The sequence below is a fragment of the Meles meles genome, chromosome 16 (assembly GCF_922984935.1).
Source record: "Meles meles chromosome 16, mMelMel3.1 paternal haplotype, whole genome shotgun sequence".
Taxonomy (NCBI): domain Eukaryota; kingdom Metazoa; phylum Chordata; class Mammalia; order Carnivora; family Mustelidae; genus Meles; species Meles meles.
In genome coordinates, this window is record NC_060081.1 from 58,891,384 (window position 1) to 58,912,608 (window position 21,225).

Consider the following 21,225-nt stretch of genomic DNA (forward strand, 5'->3'; position numbering starts at 1 on the left):
AATGAAAAATCACTGAATGTTCTTGGTGCTGGGGATACAGTCCTGAGCAAGAGAGACCCGGGGCTGCCCTCACGGAACCCGCCGTCTAGTAAGAGGACATGAGAAACAAGCGCATGAAAAAACTCCCCCCTCAGAGCTTGGGGATGTCCAGGCCTCCGCTTCCTCATTGGTACCAGGAGAGGAGAATACTAGTGCCTCCTTCAAAGGGCTGTTAAAAGGACTAAGTGAATTCCTTGTGATAAAAACAAGGGAAGAAGTTTATAGGGCCCTCAAGAGGGGGCAGCTGCGTCAGCTGTAGTGAGGAGCCTCCTTACACAAACAGGGAAAGATCACCCAGATGTTTTATTGAAAGGAAAAAGTCCTATTCTTATCATGATGCCAATGATAAAACACACACAAATAAACCAATTTTTCCAGGAGCATGTAAGTACACATGAACGCACAGGGAAAGGTTCAGAAGGCCACACGAGCACATGATCCAGAAGATTAAAGGAATCATATGGGCCTGGCCCCTAGCAGGCACTCTATAAACATGAGCCACCATTAATTATAATTTTAGGAAGAGATTTCCTCATGTTCCCTATTTTTAAGATAAATGGGAGTGAGTGGGATGTTGTATCTTACTCTTTTAAAAAAGCTCAATTTATCAAAAAAATAAATAAATAAAAAAGCTCAATTTAAACAACCTTACTTTCTGGTTTGTTTGTTAAAGTCAGCTCCACACCCAGCATGAAGTCTGACATGGGACCTGAACTGACAACCCTAAGATCAAGACCTGAGCTGAGATCAAGAGTCAGATGCTTAACCGACTGAGCCACCTACATGCCCCTCAACATATTACTTTCGGTTTATATGGAATCCTTGAAGACTATTTTTCTTCTGCTGGTCACTGACTCGCAGGAGAAAAGAGTTTTTAAAAAGGAAGAAGTTTGGGGGCGCCTAGGTGGCTCAGTGGTTAAATCCTCTGCCTTTGGCTCGGGTCATGATCCCCGGGTCCTGGGATCGAGCCCCACATTGGGCTTTCTGCTCAGCGGGGAGCCTGCTTCCTTCTCTCTCTCTCTCTGCCTGCCTCTCTGCCTACTTGTGGTCTCTGTCTGTCAAATAAATAAATAAAATCTAAAAAAAAAAAAAAAAAAAGGAAGAAGTTTGTTCTCCTTCCTTCCATTGATCGGTCTGAATGTTTCCCTGCGGATTTGCTCTATCTGAAGAGCAGGTCACCGGCGCCACTTTTCATAGCAACATATGGATAATAGCAACAGGACCCACACATGCCCAGTTCTTTCAACACCCGGGGAGGGTTATCAAGCCTGGTTTTAAGAAAATTGCAACTCAGAGAAGTCACTTGCTGAAGGTCATGCAGAGAGGAAGTAAAAAAGGACTTCAGCTAACCAATCCATACCAATCCCTCCTTCTCCCCAGCCTTTCAGTGCACATGCATGCACGTGCATGCACACACACACACACACACACACACACACACAAACACACACCCCATGGATGTTTTACTGTTGTCATTTCCTGGTTCCTGACTCTGAGGCACAATTATAATTAGCAAATGATCCACGCCACAAGCTGCAAACTACTTAGTGGCCCTGGGGGAAAGATGGGGTGTAAGTCACTGGTTTACCTGCCAGTACAACGACCTCTGACCCAGTAAATCTCACCACCAGGAGTCTGTCCTGAGAAAACTCTGGCCTGTGTGTACGAGGTTACGCAGAGGACACCCAGGGCTCTTCCATTTATAGCAGAACCACCAGAAGCAGCCTCGATGTCCATCAGTGGGGGCCTAACCTAGTGGTTATCAGTAGTTTGTCATTTCACAGAGTGTGGCACTGACCGATTCAGACAGAGCATGACTTAAAATCTGTGGATCAGGATGTTCTCCACGCTCGGTTCCGTGCTCACAGCGCAGACCAGGCTTCGGAGACCTCCTGCAAATCCATGCTCATCTGGTCCCCAGGACAGCTCTAGTCTGTCCTGCCCACGGAGGGGAGAGAGAGTACTGGGGGACTTTAAGGTACTGTCCCGGCTGGAAGAGCTGAGAAAAGCCAGCCGTGGGACTGAACACACGTCCCCAAATGCCGCACATCGCCATGAGAGCACTGACTGCAGGTCAGATGGAGACAGTGGCTGGCTCAACCTGGGAAGGACACTCTGTGAAGCCACAGAGACCAGGCTCTGACAGAAGCCAGAGAAAGGTTAGGGAGAGAGCTGTGATCCACTAACCTTGGCCGGCGGGGGTAACTTGGCCCCTGACCTGCCCACGCCCAGACCTCTCGTTCTCCAAGTCTGGAAGGCCCAGCTGCTCCTCCTTGCTCCCCAGGTTTTCCCTGACCACTCACAACAGGAAAGGCCATCTCGTTCTCGCTAGATTCTTCCAGTGGTTACTCTGCACACTGGGCCCTTCATCACGCCATGTTCTCCCTGGCCATCTCTGGTTCCTTCATTCATTCAGCAACTGTACAACTGCCCTATGCCAAGCACAAAGCTGGTAGCTGGGGCCCCTGCAGTGGGAAGGACGGGCCAATCTCTGCTTGCATGAAGCGCCCAGGCTAGCGTGGGAGGCAGAGAAAGAAACAATAATATAAAGTTACAAACTGGGTGAGTGCTAGGAGGGAAACAAACTGGCTAAGAAGGAGACAGGGGAGCAGGGAACCTCATGGAAGGCCTTTTTAGGGAGGGGACACTTAGCAGTTACCAAAATTCGAACTATCTCATGTTCGCACCCTGGTTCACAACTGCCTGAGGCAGGCGTGTCTAACCTCATGACGGGTGCTCTTCTGCCTCAGTCACCACTCCGGGACAGTGACAGGACTTGAGCGACTGCCTTGGTGAGTAAGTGACCCCATGTGACATGTCCCTTCAGTAATCTTGCAGCAGCCACCACAGAGCCCAAAGAAAGCCAGCAGTCCCCGAAAACATCTGACCCGACAAAGCTGTCTGACTCGAGTCCAGACATGAGGCGGCCGATGACACAGGTGTGTGATGTCTGCACCAGCTGACGGGCACTTGGGCCACAGCTGGGAGGCCTGGAGGTTGGTAGGACCTGCCTGAAGGGCGATGTGGCAATATCTGCCAAATGCACAAGGCCATGTCCTCTGACCCAGTAAATCTCACCACCAGGAGTCTGTCCTGAGAAAACTCTGGCCTGTGTGTACGAGGTTACGCAGAGGACACCCAGGGCTCTTCCATTTATAGCAGAACCACCAGAAGCAGCCTCGATGTCCATCAGTGGGGGCCTACCTAGTGAAATCAATCAAGTTCCTCCTGCCGTAGGCTCTCAGAACCAGCAGCAAGAAGAGATCATCAAGGAAACACTGCGAGTCGCAGAGCAGTGGCCAGAGTAGGAGGCCACTTCTCCATCTATATGAGCAAGCTTGGGGTGCATGCGTGCGTACTGACAGCCATGGTAAATGCACAGACAACATCTGCAAAGACACCCCACATCGATCCCAGTCATGATGTCTGCCCTGGGGTGGGAAGAGACGGAGACCCTGGTAGCCCTTTTCATTCTGTATGCTCTTAGTTGTTTGATTTCTTTTCCAAGCAGTAAGGAATTCATTTATTACTTGTCTGATTAAAAGTACATTTTAAAAAGAGATTAAAAGGTAAAAAGACAACGCCAAGGACTCAGCCTGGTTTTTCTCCACAGCTCAGCCCCCAACTAGCACACTCCATCTAGCTGGCCTTTCGTTCCCACCCAGCCCCGTTTTCCAACAGCCCAGTCTCTCGTCCCTTCGACGGCCCCTGAGCACTTGCAAACGTCTCCCCTCCCATCGATGGAGACCCTTCCCTCACACAGGCAGCCACAGGGAAAGAAGCTGTTATCTGGCAAGTTCCAGGAATACCTCAGAATCACTGCAGCTGTATCCCTGACCCACACCTGACACTCATGACCTGACGACAAGCTGGACCATTTCAGGGGAGCGTTTGCCAAACCCCGTAGGGGCCCAGGGCGGGACCGAGGCCCTCACATGCCAGCCATCACTTTCCAAGAATAATTAAACATATTTCAGCAAGAAGGAAGGGCGAGAACAACTTTTTGGATTTCCTCGAGTATTAAGTTGAATCCTGCGCATTTCCGTTTCCACAGGACACAAGAGGAGCTGAGCGTCCACCACGAATAACCTGTGTGTGACAGATAGGATGGACCCTCTAGGACAGACCCTCCCAGGGTACAGGGCCCCCCTTCTCCCTTCCTGCTGTTCACAAACCAGGATAAATAGCCAGGCTGAACATTAATTGTCCAGAAAGGTCTGTGCAGGAAATACCAGACCCATCACTCATGCAACAGCCCAAACTCCTCCCCTCTTCTTTCCCAGCAGCTAACCTTGGAGGCAAGGCTCTCCCTGGGGACTAGTCACTGGCATCATTAGTCTCTCCAGCTCGCCTGGCTTCCCATCCGGTCCATCAAACACAGGAAATGCCTGGCTGTGCCAACGGCAATTGAAATGGTAAATGGTACAACTGATTCTCATAAGACCCCACATGGAATATGGAGCTGACCTAAGGGGACTTCAGGGAAATTTGCTGGGCCACCTGTAGCAGAATCACCGTGGAAACTTATTAAAACAAATTCCTGACCCTGTTTTCCATATCTGTTGGCTCAACATTCTTGGGATGGGGATCAGGGAATCTGGTTGGTTGGTTTTTTTGGACAAAGCCACATAAATTGTGATAGTCACAACCTAATTACAGGATTTAAACATTAACAGGGCATCTGCACTCTTAACAACTTCCCCTTCACCCTGATGCTCAGAACCACTGTTCTGTGGCCCCCAGGGAGGAAGCCCCTGGGTCAGAGGAAGATTGGAGCTCCTAGCTGGTACCTCTCCTTCTCTGACCCCTGCTGCCTCCTCACCCACCACTCCCAGCCCCACGATTTGTGCTCTGACTGACCCAACAGCTAGACCAAACTAGTTCTCGTCTCCCTGGCTTTGCTCCTGCTGTGCCAGTCTGGAAAATCTCTCCTCCTCCTCCCCCTAACCCCTCCGAGCCCACCCCCCCTACAGTGCCATGCAGTTCAGGTGTGATTACAGAAAGAGGGTAGCCTCAGAAATGGAGACTTCCCTAAATTTGGTTCTTGACTCCTCCAACGACCTTGGGCAAGAGAGAACCTGTGTGAGTGAGCCTAGGTTGCTGTTTGTAAAGTCGTGATAACATTATCTCACAGGTTTGCCGGGAGAATTCACGGGGGTGATAGCTCAGCACGGGGCCCAATAAATACTGGCTGAATTCAGCTTTTCTACTGTTCTTTTTTTTTTTCCCCTAAGATTTCAGTTATGTATTTGATAGAGATTGAGAGACAGAGAGAGCATGCACACAAGCAGGGGGAGGGGCAGAAGGAGAGGGAGAAGCCGAGCAGGGAGCCTGATGACTGGGGGTTCCATCCCAAGACCCTGGGATCATGACCTGAGTTGAAGGCAGACGCTTAATCAAATGAGCCACCCAGGCGCCCCCTACTGCTCTCTTCTTTAATCTTCTCTACTGGACCAGGAGCTAATTCAGGGGAAGAAGGGTCCTCTCACTCACGTCCAAACGCCTAGTTTGCAGAACCCATGGCCTTTGTTGTATGTCTGAAGCTACAAAATGAATCCCCGTCCCCGTGCAGCGCTGGACTCTTACCTGCCCAACGTTGAAGGTCAGCGTGATGGCATAAAAGAAATTAGAGTTGGCACTTCCTGCATAAATCCAGAGGTGCCACAGGACAGGGAAGAGCAGGGAGCAGACGATGATGATGCAGGTAAGGACAAAGATGTTTCTCAGGACTGCAAAGACAGACGGTCACAGTTAGCCCAATGCCGATTCTTCTTGGCACCCTTTCTTGGGGGCATGGCCCCACAGGACGGAGAGGCCCCAGGCAGAGCCTGGTGTAGCTCAGAGGCAGAAATCCCCCATCCCCCAGACTCAGAGGCTCCGGGATGCCAAGAGGCAAGTTTCAGACCCTTGAGTCAATGGCTTCCCAGGCCCAAAGCTGGTAGGAAGTCCTAAGTTTGGTCTATGCACCTTCCACTGTGGGCTTGGATGGCTAGAGTTGCTAAGTCTGTGAAGGCGTCTGGAGACCTCAACTGGGGCATTTCAGCGTGACAGTGCCCTCTACCCCCCTGCTCTGGGAGTCCAAGGGTAATTGCTTCCTTCCACCAAAGCAGGGTGCTGTCAGTCCATATGGGATCACAGTCGAAACAGCAGCGGAACACATGGAGATTAGAGCACCCGCCTCCCAGAGCGTCTCTACGGTGCCACAGCCCTGGGTCTTAAGAACACATTTTTCCATTTTCCTTAATTCATGTCTTAGGTTCCCTACCGTTCTCTTCAAAGGTCCTTCACTTTTCCTTACATGATTTGAAAAACTCTTCTGACACCCTCTCTGATATGGTCCCCCCACACCCCCACACTCCCAGAGGGATTACAGAATTCCCACCAGGGAGGAAACTCTCCGAGAGGCCCCAGGGAGGACTGACCCTCCCGCTGGTACTCGCAGGTGGAGGGGAAGGAGCAGGGCAGCGTGCCCAAACTTGGCCTTAGAAAGACAAAGACCTTGGTTAAAATCCCTGCTCTGACACCAAGCTTCTCTGAGCCTCAGTTTCCCCATCTCCAGAGTAGGGCTAAAACACCTATCCTCAGGTGGCTTATAGAGATTAAACAAGATGTGTGGAAAACCCAGCACAGATGTATTCCTGAGTATTTTCTATGGCTGCTGTAACAAATCACCAAGACCTAAGTGGCTTAAACAGTATACAGTTGGGGCTGAGTTTGAGCCCCACGTTCAGTACAGAGATTATTAAAAAAACAAACAACAACAAAAAAACCACTGTATAGTTTATCTTACAGTTCTGGAGGCCAGAACTCCAAGATGGGTCTCACAGGCTAAATTCAAGGCACCCGCAGGGTCCTGGGACCTCTGGAGGCTCCAGGGGAAAAGCCATCCTTGGACCTGCACAGTGAGGAGGGGCCACCTGCATTCTAGCCTCACAACCCCACTCCCGCTCCACCCAGCAAGGCCAGAGTCAGTCCTTCCTCTGCTGCAGCACGCTGACCTCTTTTGCTTCCCTCTTCCACTTTTTTTTTTGGAAAACAGACTTTAGTTTTTGGAGCAGTTTTAGGTTCACAGCAAAATTGTGGAAGAGATCGCCATGTGCCCCCTGCCTCTAAGCCCTTCTACTTTTTAAGGGCCCTTGTGGATTACACTGGGCCTCCCTGCAGATAAGCCTCCAGGCTAATCTCCCCATCTGAACGTCCTTAACTTTAAATCCTTTTGCCACATAAAGTAATATATTCACAGGTTCTGGGGACGATATGGACATCTTTGTGGGGAGGGGAGCATTAATCTGCCTGTCGCGCTGGGCTTCCCCCCCTTTTAACTCATTAAGGGGAATCTAACAGTAGGATTATATGCTATGTTTATCTTTTTCTTTACACATTATTGTATTTTTAAAGAAACTGGTAAGTGTTAAACTAATGAAAAGAATGCCTTTAAAACAAACAAACAAACACTTACCAATGGATCTGTATCCCAGCAGGCACTTAATGAACAGAAGTTCCCTTCCTCTCTCTGATCCTGACCTTCAGGAAATCCCTTCTTCCAAATCAGAGTTTGGGGAGATTTCAGAGATGGGGAACCTCCCAGAACATTCAGGTTGTTTGTCTTGGTTGTACAGACACTTGGTAGAACTGCTATAACAGGGGTTCATGCATCGGAAGGGGGACTGGATTACACATGCAAGGCTCAATTCTGGCTGCAAAATAAGATCACGGGGGAGCCCCACCTGGTCTGAGTCAGAGTCTCTAGGGGTGGGGCCTGGGCATCCATAGTCCTTTGTAACAGCTTCCCTGGAGATTCCAATATGCAGCCAAGGCTTCAAACCACGGGATTACAGCTGCAGACCCTTGGCAAATAAGAGGCCCAGACCAGTCTGCAACAGAGATTTCACTGGTCTGTGTCATGGTGATGATAACCAGAACTAAGTAGTTCAGAGTTCTTGTTAAAGGTGAATGTTTCGAACTCAAGATTCATGAGAAGTGACAGGTATCTCTTTGTTGCTAGTTGTTGTTGTTGTTGTTGTGGAAAAAGTCCTTTCTTTTGTGAAATGGGGATGAACGGCTGGCAGTTGACTATTTTAATATCTTCAGCAAAATAAGAAGTGGGCAAATCTGTCACCAGAGTTTTTAAAAAAGTATTAGTGGTCTGTGAACTCCCACAGTTTGGAAACACTGGTCTGGAGGGCTTGTGGGGTCCTCTTTTCTGCCCTGAAATTTCCATGATTCTGGGTTTTCAAAGCTGAGAGGGTAAAGCCCTGACTCAAGCCTTCCTGACACTTATTTGCTCCCATCGGGAAGTCTGGGAAAAGGGATACTTGCACTGAGAATTACTATTAGTAAACACGTTACAACCTCCAGAAAAGAGAACAAACCATATGCCATTCCTCTACTCCCACATCACTATGTACAGTTCTTAGTGGTTCTTTTTTTTTTTCCCTTTTGGTTTTGGGTTTGTTTTTTTTAATGATTTTATTTATTTGACAGAGAGTACACAAGCAGGCTGAGGGAGAGGAAGAAGGCCCCCTGCAGAGCAGAGAGCCCAGGGCTCCATCCTAGGATCCCAGGATCAAGCCCCGAGCTGAAGGCAGATGCTTAACCAATTGAGCCGCCCAAGTGCCCTAGCAGAGAGTCTTAAGCAGACTCTGTTATGAGTGTGGAGCCCAAGGCAGGGCTCGATCCCATGACCCTGAGATCACAACCTGAGCTGAAACCAAGAGTCAGATGCCCCTTTCATCGGTTCTTTTTGACCCCCTGGAAATCAGTTTGCTGGAAAAGATATACAATATTCCTCAAACAAAATTCCTGTGGCCTGACAGCCCAGGTAGGTCATTGTTCCTTGCCTCTAGCCACTCTGGATTTCAGACAGGGCGACGAGAAGGTGACAAAGTGCACAGAGTCTGGGAGAGGCTCCCATGCAGCTCCTGGCTGCAATTACGGACAGCTGCAAAGATACATTCGCATGTGCCTGGAGGAACTGTCACCAGCATCCAGCTGGCTTCTGCCCTGTGGTGACCTTTGCAGGAACAGGGAGCTGCTACTCACTCTTGCTGGCTGACAGGCCAGAGGATTAAAGCCATACACCAGAGCACACGGTGCTGGGGGCCTAGGGCACAGGACAGCTTGTTCCAGGCACCAGGTGTCAGAGATGTCAGAGATGACCGGGGCCTAATGAGACGGAAGGCTCACCCTTCATTGGACTTACAGGGTCAGGTGGAATCTGAGTCCTCGTCACACTTGCAGGGTGGCTTATCCAGTCCCTGCCTCTGTTACTGGAAAACTGAAACTTCAGGCAAGTCCCCTTCCCTCTCTGAGCCTCAGGCGTTCAGGAATAAAATTCTAGGGCTCAGTGGGTTAAGCGGCTGCCTTCGGCTCAGGTCATGGTCTTAGGGTCCTGGGATGGAGCCCCATGTCAGACTCAGCAGGGAGTCTGCTTCTCCCTCTCCCTACCACGCACCACTGCTCCCCCGCTAGTGCTCACTCATTCTCTCTCTCCTCTCTCAAATAAATAAATAAATAAATAAATAAAATCTTCTAACAAAAAAAATTCCACTTGAAGAATCCAGTCCCACTGGGAGGACCACAGAAGGGACCTGGGAGCTTCAAAGTTTCTTATTATATTATTATTCTCCAGATTTGTATGCTTTTTTATCCATATTCTTTTATCTTTATACAAAAGTTAATAAAAACAAAATAAAACACACACACACATACACGCAGGCTCTGGTAACGGGCTCTTTGAGCCGCACCATTGCAGGCCAGCATGGGCTCTGCCAGCAGGCTGCTCCCTGACACCACGATTGTGTGTCTGTATGACTCATCCTGGCCCCAAGCATCAGAGTCCCAGCCTCTGGGGCCTCCATTCAGGGCAGGGCCCACACACCTCTTCTCCTCCCAACTGGGATAGGAAAACAAAAAGGTGTATGTGTGAGCAGGCATGTTAGCACTGGCAACTAATGTTTAAACTGAATTTTAACCACACTGCAAGTCTGAATATATCCAGCCTAGACTTAAAGACTTCTCTGAGTCTCTGCGCACAGGTCCGGAGGACTTGGCTGGTGGTACTCCTTGCTGAATGCAAGGCGCATGGCCGTCCTGCCCCACACGGGTACCCTGAGCACAAGTATTCCCTGCCACATGAGCCAGCCATCAAGCGGGGCAGCCAGCGCTCTGTGCAGGACCTTCTATCAAGTTGAACCATAGACTGCTTGCCCAACCAGCCAGCTACAGCAGCGATTAGATCATCTAGGTTTCTAGAAACCTCATCCTTATTTTCTCTGCCTCAACCCTGAGGGGCATAAAATAGCTTATTTCAAGTTTTGAAAAAATATATTTGTGCCAATGACTCGGAATGACTCTGACTACTTAGCTCAAAGCTTTGATCATGGAACTACGCGGGCGCGGGGGGCTACATGATTACCGGAGATAACTGGAGTGCTCTGCACATATATCCTTTCTCAAACTTAAAACACCCATGGTAAGATATTCTCCCTATCTGACAGATAAAAAAAATCCAAGAGACTCAGAAAGGTTAGGTGATTTTCCTAAAAACAGAGAGCTAGTAATGTGAAAGCCGGGATCCAGATTCAAGTCTTTCTGGCTCCAGGCTGTGTTCAGGAACAAGGGCAAGAGGTGTCCCATGTGGGACAGACAGCTAAGAATACAAGGATTCTACTTTTGGGGAAAGAGGATCAATGTACCCAAGACCCACCCTGTCACAATCTGGGGCATGTTGACATGTTTGGTAGCCTCATGACTTGTCACTGGCCACTCTGCTGAGGGGCACCAGGCTGACTCTGAGCCCTCTGGACTGGATGATTCTTATCTGTGCAATGAGGATGTCACAGGCAGAAGATGCCACTTCCTTCTCTCAGTCAGTCCAGTCTGGACTGGTCACCGCCCCACAGATCACCACCTGCAAGGGCAGCCCAGGCTTAGCCCGCCCACTCTGCTGTTTACCTTCGCTCAGAGGCCCCGACTTACAGGTAGGTTTCTTTCTAGCAGTTGGTTGGTTTCACTTCCTGGTTGACACCGAGACAGCCCCAAATAACAAGGAAGATTTACTTCCTCTGAAGCCAGCCCTCCCTAAGTTCATTCTTGACATCTTGCTGTGTACCCACACTATAGGCAAGGAAAATCCCACAGCTCCCCTCCCATTTTAGTTTAGAGAATCAAGTGGCGTTGGGCCACTGATACTGCTTCTTTATTAAGGAGGCTTAAAAACCCATCCAGAAACACCTGCTGAGTTATGTGGGTCAGATCTGACCCCGGGGGCTGGGGACACAGAGTAGAGTGAAACATAAGCCTACCCTCAGGAAGCTCATTACACTGAAAAGAACCCTCACAGAGGTCTAAGAATCCAACTGATGGGGGCACCTGGGTGGCTCAGTCATTAAGTGTCTGCCTTTGGCTCAGGTCATGATCCCAGGGTCCTGGGATTGAGCCCTGCATCAGGTTCCCTGCTCAGGGGGAAGCCAGCTTCTCCCTCTCCCACTCCCCCTGCCTGTGCTCCCTCTCTCACTGTGTCTCTCTCTGTTAAATAAATAAATAAAACCTTAAAAAGAAAAAAAAAAAAAGAGTCCAAATGCGGAAAATACTTGGGGTCTAGGGAGCAGGAGTAGCTCACTGCATGCCCTCTTTGGGGGAGGGGATGGTTAGAGCCGAACAGGTCTTCAGAGCAGGCAGATGGGTAGTGTTGCCATCTGTCTTTTGTGGACGTTTAGATGCAGTGCTGGGAAATGGTTCAAAGCCCAAGATCTAGTGTTCCACTATCCAATACAGTAGCTACCAGCCATGTGTGACTTCTTAAATTTAAATAAATTTCAATTAAAAATTGAGCTTCTGAGTCACACCAGTGGCTGCTCTATTGGACTGTGCAGATACAGGACGTTTCCATCATCACAGAAAGTCCTACTGGACAGGACTAGCTAGAGGCTCATAGCCAGCCCTTCCACTTACCTATCATGTAACCTTGAATAAGTGACGATATTTTCCCACCAAGGCTGGTGTGAAGATAAACTGACCTAATGCACGTAACACTCTTAGAACCACAGTGTCCAGCTGGGTACCGAGTAAGTGCTCAAAAAACGGTGGTTATTTTGGGGTGCCTGACTGGCTCAGTCAGTTAAACATCGGACTCTTGGTTTCAGCTCTTCTGCTCAAATCATGATCTTATAGGTTGTGGGATAGAGTCCCCTAGTCTTTGACAGGCTCTGTACTCGGCATGGAGTCTGCTTAAGATTCTCTCCCTCTGCCCCTCCTGCCCCGCTCTCTCACTCTCTCTCAAATTAATATTTTTAGAAATAAAATAAGCAGCATTTTAAAAAGGATTTATTTATTTGAGAGGGGCACCTGGGTGGCTCAGTGGGTTAAAGCCTCTGCCTTCGGCTCAGGTCATGATCTCAGGGTCCTGGGATCGAGCCCCACATCAGGCTCTCTGGTCAGTGGCGAGTGTGCTGCCTCCACTCTCTCTCTCTGCCTGCCTCTCTGCCTACTTGTGATCTCTGTCTAATAAATAAATAAAATCTTTTAAAAAAATTTAAAAAAAAATAAAAAGGATTTATTTATTTGAGAGAGAGAGAGAGAGTGAGCATGAGTGAGCATGAGCAGAGGGTCAAGGGGCAGAGGGAGAGAAGCAGACTCCCTGCTGAGCAGGGAGCTGACCTGGCCGATCCCAGGACCTGGAGATCATGATCTGAGCTGAAAGCAGCTGCTAACTGACTGAGCCACTCAGACGTCCCCGAAATGCTACTTACTATTATTACCAACTAGTCTATCGTACCTAGCAGGCAGCGCTCAGGTCACTGTCTCTCTCCCGGTAATGCTAGCACAGCAGATGCTAAGCAAATGCCTATCAATTTCTTTTTCCCTGGCCGCTTCATCCAGGGACCAGGCTGACACAAATCTGCCACCAGAGGTTTGGAGCTGGGAGTACTCACATCTGTAGAGATGGTTCCACACGGGGAAGAAGGCCATGTAGAGGGCCACGTCCCCCACCGTTGGGTAGGACTTGAAGATGGAGATGATAGCAATCTGGATGAACATGAAGAAGATAGGGTGCTCCCTGGGGTGGGGCAGGGCAGGCAGAAAGAGAGGAAGAGATCAGTCAGGGACCAGGTCCACTCCAGGGACTCGTAACCCCATCCCTTGAACCCAAAAATACTCCCCAGGGAACTTCAGGCTGGGGCTGGCTCTGCTGCCCACAAGACATGGGGGCCAGACTGAGTAGTACAGCAGAAAACCGTGGGGACCCAGAGATGTCCAGAGGTGGGGGTGATGAGGGCCCAGCAAACACTAGAGAAACAACCCATCATCCTCCAACCCCCATCCCTGCTCTGGGCCTTCCCCCAGGAGCCACCGAGGAAGAAAACAAATGAAGTCAGCTTCATTACTGGGCTCTAATGGCTGCTTGTCAGAGTCATCCAGCAGCCTCCCTCGCCAGAGGCTTCTCTGACAACTGGACCCAGGGCAGGATGTGCCTCCTTGCTGACGCTCTTCTCCTCTGACAGTACAGTCAGTCTAGTCTCCAGACCCGTAGCTATGAAGAACTCCCTTCCAGAAAGAGAACTGACTGCTGCAGGCAGCTTTTCAGCCCTTAGGTGCCAGAAGATCTTGTTACCTTAAACTAACAAAAATGGCTACCATTTCCTAAACCCTCACTCTGCCAAGTTCTGTCCCAGGGGCCCTTCCCTTGTGCCATCCCGTGTGATCTGTATTGTGCATCAGCTACTCCTCGAAGTAGGCAGTACCGTCACCCACACTTCGCAGACAAGGAAACGGAAGTTCCGAGAAGGTAGGGGAGTTAGTAAGCAGTGGGACTCTTTATCTCCAGAACTCTTGAGCATCACCAGTACTGTTCTCCTGAGTGCCTAGCCATCACAGCTCTCGACAGGAAGGGTGGGGACAGAGCTCCATCTCCAATGCTCCTCCAAGAGCTGACCAAGCACTAAAAGGAAGCCAACAGAAGAGGCCAGATCTATACCCTCCTCAGCTGTACCTGAACAAACTGCATATGGCCTGCTTCTGCGCAGTACCTGGGTACCCAGCTCATTAAGGTTTTCTTCAGAGATTAATGGTATTCTTGTCTTGCAGGTCAAAGGTCAGGGTGACTCAGTGGGTGTCAGTCCGAGATGTGGAGACAAACATGTACACACCCTAAACACTTGAGCAGTTTTACACAGCAAATGCTTCAGACTCAGCTTGGCAAAATCTCACAGTCTGCTAGGCTCTAGAAGGGTCCAGCTAGCTCAGTGAGCATCTTCCTAAAGATAAGCCAAATCACTGGCTGTGGACTTTTTAGATAGCTGGTAAGAAAGAATTGCAACATTTCTATGAAAGGGCCTGTGAAAATACAGTGACAAGAAATATGGAGACCCAAACCTCCTGCAGGATTGTCTGGAGAGAGGCGGCCCGAAGGGCTCTGCTCCCACAAGGCTGGCACTGGAAGCAACTACCACAGGGGGCTGGAGAGTTAGTGGAGCTTCCGATCCAGGCTCAGGAGGGCGACAACAGGGGAGGTCACTTCATACCCTCTGTCTGTCCCTATACCCTTGAAGCCCTGGCCAGGGGCGGGCTGGGGTGGGGGTCACATGCTAGTGGTGCGGTTGTCTACCCAGGAGCCAGCGGTGGCCTTTCACATGCAGACAATGAAACGGGCTACACAGAGTGAGGAGAAGTGTTCAGGGCTCCTCGCTTCTCTCAGCCCAGCAGCTAGGCCTGACCAAAACAAAGGCAGGGACTGGGGACAACAGACAGCTGGAGAGCTTGGCTCGGCAAGGCTGCCAGAGTTCTGAAAACTGCAAGGCCAAGGAAGGTTTTCTGTCAGATGCCAGGCCAAGGCTATGTTATAGGAAGGAGGCATGAGCTCTGAGCTTTTATAGAATGGGAGCCATGTGCATTGGTACACTGGCCAAGAAGACTGGAAGGAAGGTTAGAACTGAGAACTCAGGCTCTTGAACTCTAAACCAAATTGCCTTCCAGGTTCCCTGGACCAGGAGCCAAAGACAACTGCCCCCACTGAGATCAGGATGCGAGGGGCTCTTCAGGCACCCAGGACCATCATCTGGACCATGTGTCAGCGCCTGTTTGCCCTTCTCTGAAACCAGGATAATAGAGCAATTTCCAGGGGCGCCTGGGTGGCTCAGTAGGTTAAAGCCTCTGCCTTTGGCTCGGGTCATGATCCCAGGGTCCTGGGATCGAGCCCCGCATCGGGTTCTCTGCTCAGTGGGGAGCCTGCTTCCTCCTCTCTCTCTCTGCCTACTTCTCTGCCTACCTATGATCTCTGTCAAATAAATAAATAAAAATCTTTAAAAAAAAAAAAAAGATCAATTTCCAGATGCTAAGTGATCTCTCTCAGGAGTCTGGCATGGTGCAGGGGGATGAGTATAGATTTTGGAGATAAACAAACGTAGGTCTGAATCCTAGCTCCACTACTTACTAGCTGTATGACTCTGGGAAAATGGTTCCACTTCTCTGAATGTCCATTTCTCAACTATAAAATGGAAATGATGATAATAAAATGATGCCTACTTCCAAGAAATGCTGGAAGGGTCAGGTATGAACACTTTTCAGAAAGCCTAAAAAGGGGGCACCTGGGTGGCTTAGTCACTTGGGCCGCTGCCTTCAGCTCGGGTCGTGCTCCCAGAGTCCTGAGATGGAGCCCCGCATTGGGCTCCCTGCTCAGCGGAGAGCCTGCTTCTGTCTCTCCCTCTGCCTGCTGCTCTTGTACTTGTACTCTTTATTTACTTGTACTCTTTATCTCTGTGTCAAATAAATAAAAACCTTCAAAAAAAAAAAAAAAAAAAACCTAAAAAGAGCTGGGCTGGAACCAGGCTCAGTACATGTTAGCTTTCTTATACTACAGAAGAGAGCTCCACAGACAAGCCTTTTGAAGGAAACTGATCAGAAGATTAAACAGAGCTGCAGGTAATACATCCTGAGTCCCCACTGTCACTGGGATACCGATGGAGGACACCCAACAAGATCTATGTTTTCCAAAGACACGTTCCAACACCAAACCCTTCCTCTTATCCAAATAAGGAGTGGGTTCAGTAGCATGTGGGCTCAGAGTGAAGCCCGGGGAAACACCAGGGTGCTACAAAGCATCCTTCCTGCAGCCTGCACTGGTGTGTGGCTCTACTGCTGGCTATGGCTACGGGAACCGGGGCCCATTAAGGGCAGGGTCCCCTGGGCAGAGATGGCATAAACCTGACAGCAGATGCTCCCGGTTAGAAAGGCACCTGGTAAGACTACCAATGGCTCGTGGACAAAGAAGCAGCAGGTCCAACCACTTACTTTAGCTTTATGGCTAAGGGGATGGTGTAGAAGAAGACGTTGATCTGAAACACACATACAAAGAAGAGGCTGAAGTGCTCAAACATCTCCGCAAAGAAGTACCAAAAAAGACCAATGTTTGGAGTGAGATCTGGAACAGAAAGTCTGGAATGAAGAAAACAAAGGGAGAGAAAAAAAGAGCCAAATTGTAAATGGTTTGCTTTGACCTGGTCTTTTCCTAAAGATTTTGGTCACTACTGGGCAGCCAAGGATGACTCCGTCCCCACTGAGATCAGGATGTGAGGGGCTCTTCAGGCACCCTGGATATAGATAATTGATAAAAACAAGAGGCAGAGAAACAGAAAATGATAACCTTTAACAAATATCAGCTGAACCAAACTCTGGTGTGCATCAAAGATCTGAAATGAGGCAGCATTCAGGCTAGAACTCAAAAGACCAGTCCTTCTTTTACAGCCTAAAATACATATGTTTAAATTTAGGAGATATTCAGGACTGTAACAAAAGAGGAATGGGTTTTAAACAAATAATATCTATTTGGGGGCATTCCAGAGACTTCCCTATAGGAGCAAGCTCAAGACCCTGCTGCTCCCCATTCTTGCTCTGCAGCCACACGGCAGGAGCCAGAAACCGAGGGCCTGACACCACAGTGACTTCTGGGGCCTTGCAGAAGCATCAGCAGGTTCCAGCTAGGATCCCAGATCTCATCTGAGAAATAAGGGTTTCACTGGAAAACTTTTTGTCTAGTTATATCAGATAAAGACTGGTTGCCATTCTGGCTCTTCTAAAAATTTACATGATGTGATTTATTTAAAAAAACAGAGCTGAAACTGAGGTCAATTCACAATTTTAAAAGGGCAACAAATGGAGCATGGAGAAGGGAGAAATATGCCATGGCTCACGGTCAGAGTTCACTGACCCCAAGGCCTCCACCCAGGGCAAGTCTTTGCCTCCTGCTGTGGCTATATTTCCTTTTCTGTGAAATGAAATAAAGAACACAGTCAAAAAAAAAAAAAACAAAAAACCAAAAAAACAAAAAACAAAAACAAACAAACAAAAAACCGAACACAGTTTATGGGTCAGCAAAAAACCAGAGAAAGCTTTTTACCAGCAATACAAATTCCTATCTAAGGAACAGCATGGAGAGCTAACAGTCATGCTCAGCCAGGATTTAACACAAATTAGCAGTCCAGAATCCCAAAGCAGAGTCTGCCACTCCATAGCCCTTCCCCACCCTGACAGGTTTAACTATCTAACACCTCACTAGGCTGTAAGTTCCCTGAGGTCTGGGCAGCGACCATCTTCCTCAGCATACCATACAGAGAGCACTGGGAGATGGCTGCAGAATTCATACTTCATTCTGATTTTCTCTAAAAGTTTGGTACATGGGAGGTGGCTTTATTAGAGACCCTCTTGCAGGAGAGGAATACATTCATTCCTGTTGGGGACTGAACCAAACCCTTCCAGGCAGAGGCTGGTCGTTGCTTCAGATGTTGCTAGAGAGTGATCTTTAATCTCACTAGACTGAAGGTACTTGCTAGAACGGTGGTTCTCGAAGTGTGTTCCACTGGTGGTGATTAGCATCACCTGAAAACTAGTCAGAAATGTAAATTCTTGGTTCCTATCCCAAATTTACTTAATCAAAACCTCTTGAGTTTGGGCTCAGAAATCTGGTGTTAAGAAGCCCTGCAGGTGATTCTGGTGCACACTGAAGTCTGAGGACCACCGAGTCCTGTGGCTGCTCACCCTCTGACTCCAGCTGGAGCTGAGAAAAACAAATTAGCTTCTAGAGTTTTCTAATGAAGTCATTACTTACATGAAGCCATAGACTGCAGGGATGAAATCCCAGGAGCTGAGAAGGAAGAAGGAGAGGCAAATGATTACCACTAGACTTCCCACGTACATCATGGCATATTCCCAAGAGAAGATCCAGAAGGCTTTGCTCTTCACTTTCACAGGTATGTACTGCCGCTAGGAGAGAAGGCAAAATGGTATATTTAGGGATGTCAGGGCAGAAGGAAAGTATCAGCTTAAACTTCAAGATCCCTTCTGCAAAGCACAGGACACAGAAAAATTTTGAAAATCAAAGGACTGAAAAGGGGGGTGCCTGAGTGGCTCAGTCATTAAGCATCTGCCTTTGGCTCAGGTCATTCTCCCAGGATCCTGGGGTCAAGCCCTGCATCGGGCTCCCTGCTCAGTGGGAAGCCTGCTTCTCCCTCTCCCTCTCTCCCTGCTTGTATTCCCTCTCTCACTGTCTATCTCTCCCTCTCTGTTAAACAAAAAAAAAAAATCTTAAAAAAAAAAAAAAGGACTGAAAAGGAATTACTTATGCTAGGTAAATACTAACCAAAAGAAAACTAGTCTAGTTATACTGTTACCAGATAAAATAAACTTTAATGTATAAAGAACTGCAAAAATAAAGATGTTCCATAGTGATGAAAGTTTCATCAGAAAGATGTAACAGCTCTAAACTTGTATGTACCCAATAACACAGTCTAAAAATATATAAAACAAACATGGACAGGTCTTCAAAGGAAAAATAGACATAACCATCATCAGTAGGTAACTGGTAGATCAGAAAAAATCAGTAACTAAGTAGGAAATACGAATAGCACATTTTTAATAAATTTGTAACTTCCCTGAAAATGAGTCAGTAAAGAAAAAAAGAAAAAACGTCTATAAAGAAAACATGGCAAGGGGCGCCTGGGTGGCTCAGTGGATTAAGCCGCTGCCTTCGGCTCAGGTCGTGATCTCAGGGTCCTGGGATCGAGCCCTGCATCGGGCTCTCTGCTCCGCCGGGAGCCTGCTTCCTCCTCTCTCTCTGCCTGACTTTCTGCCTACTTGTGATCTCTCTCTCTGCCAAATAAATAAATAAAATATTAAAAAAAAAAAAAAGAAAACGTGGCAAAATGGCAACTGGGTCATCTAAATAAAGGTACTCATTATATTAGTTTTTAGCTTTTCTAAAGCATGAAATAAAAGATTATGGGCCGCCTGGGTGGCTCAATGGGTTAAAGCCTCTGCCTTTGGCTCGGGTCACGATCCCAGGGTCCTGGGATCGAGTCCCGCATCGGGCTCTCTGCTCAGCGGAGAGCCTGCTTCTCCCGTCTCTGCTTGTCTGTTGGCCTACTTGTGATCTCTGTCTGTCAAATAAATAAATAAAATCTTAAAAAAAAAAAAAAGAAATAAAAGATTATGGAAAAACTAATTCAAGAAACAGAAAATTAGGACGGTCCTAAAAACATTTAAGAAATTGAGTTAGTAATGAAAAATTCTTCCATAAAGAAAAGAGCAGGCCCAGCCAGTTTTACAGGAAAGTTCTACCAACATTCTTGACCAAGATCTAGAATCTTGATTCTAAGATTAGGTTATCCTAATCTTATATTAACTCTTTCACAGCAAATATCATAAGCTTTATACCAAAACCTTTTACCAACACAAATACAAAAATGCTAAATAAAATATTACCTAACACAATTCAGCAAAACATGATAAAGCTGCGTTATGACCAGGTTGGATTTATTCCAAAAACTCAGGGTTAATTCAACATAAGAAAAGCTATTAATATATGTAACACAAACTGGTTAAAAATAAGAAATCATATTAGTGTCTAGATATACGCAACAACAACTTATGACAAAAATAACAAGCAATAAAAGAATTCAGTGAAGGAGCAGAGTACAAAATTAACATACAAATAACCTTTATCTGCACTAATAATAAACAATTAGAGGACACAATGGTAGGAAAACCACATTTACAATAACACCAAGGAAAAGAGAACTTAGAATTAAGCTTAACAGGAAATGTGTAAAACCGATTCATGGAAAATTTTAAAACACTACTGAAAGACACTAAGGTGGACTCGAACAGAAGGACAGATATCCCCTGTCCTTGTTTAGGATGACTTAATATTATAAAGAGGGCAGTTCTTTTAAATTTAGTTTATAAATTCAATGTAATAATGCAATACCAATAAAAATGTTGACAAGCTATTTTATGGACTTATACAAGATTAAAGTTCATATAGAAATACAAACATGCAAGGAATGAAGTACTAATACATGTTATAACACGGATGAGCCTTGAAAACATCATGCTAAGTGAAAGAAATCAGTAAAAAAAGACCACATATTGTATGATTCCTTTTATATGAAATTTCCTATGAAGACAAAAAGCAGAATATTGATTGCTTACGACTAGAGGGGGAAGAGGCATTGGGAAAAAACAGAGTGACTACTTAATGGGCATGAGGTTTCTTTTTGGGTGATAAAAATGTTCTAGAACTGATTGTGGTAATGGCTGCACAACTTTGTGACTATCCAGAAATCACTGGATTATATATTTAAAGTAGGTAAGTTGTATGCTATGTAAATTGTATCTCAATAAAAATAAAAGCAATTAAAAGAAAAACACCATAGATAAGTAAAAAGACAAATGAAAAACTGGAAGAAAATATTTGCAGACAAAGGGTTATAATATATAAAGGATTCTTAAAAATTGAGGGAAAACAGACTTAAATCCAACAGAAAAATGAAGAGAAAATAATGAAAAGATAACCCACAAACATGATAAAATGTTCCAACTTACTCCTATTTAGAGAAATGCAAATTAAAACAACACTGAAATACCATTTCTCATAATCAGATGGCAAAAATTTTGTAATGTGACAACATATTCTATTAGCAAGGCTGTGGAAAAACAGGCACTATCCTACATTATTGGTGGGAATAAAAAATTTGTACTATCTCTGTGGAGGGAAATGTGAAAAGACCTAAAAAAACTACATATATACTTACCTATGGATCAGTAATTCTACTTCTAGAAATCTACCTTGAAGATACCCTTCTGACAATATGAAAATACATATATACAGGGTTACTCATTAAAGCATTAATT

The 21,225-nt window shown here is 47.0% G+C and overlaps 1 protein-coding gene across 2 annotated transcripts in view; it reads right to left on the reverse strand.

Moving 5' to 3' along the window:
• Window positions 1-21,225, reverse strand: part of PIGU (phosphatidylinositol glycan anchor biosynthesis class U) — an 86,704-nt gene that overhangs the window by 8,448 nt on the left and 57,031 nt on the right. Inside the window, exons 8-11 of one of the 2 annotated variants that reach the window (XM_045981522.1) lie at window positions 18,143-18,297; window positions 16,330-16,473; window positions 12,975-13,099; window positions 5,626-5,768 (exon numbers count right to left, since the gene is read on the reverse strand). In XM_045981522.1, the coding sequence (XP_045837478.1) occupies window positions 5,626-5,768; window positions 12,975-13,099; window positions 16,330-16,473; window positions 18,143-18,297 (567 nt within the window). The remainder of the gene's footprint in view (window positions 1-5,625; window positions 5,769-12,974; window positions 13,100-16,329; window positions 16,474-18,142; window positions 18,298-21,225) is intronic. The other variant, XM_045981523.1, reaches the window with a different exon arrangement.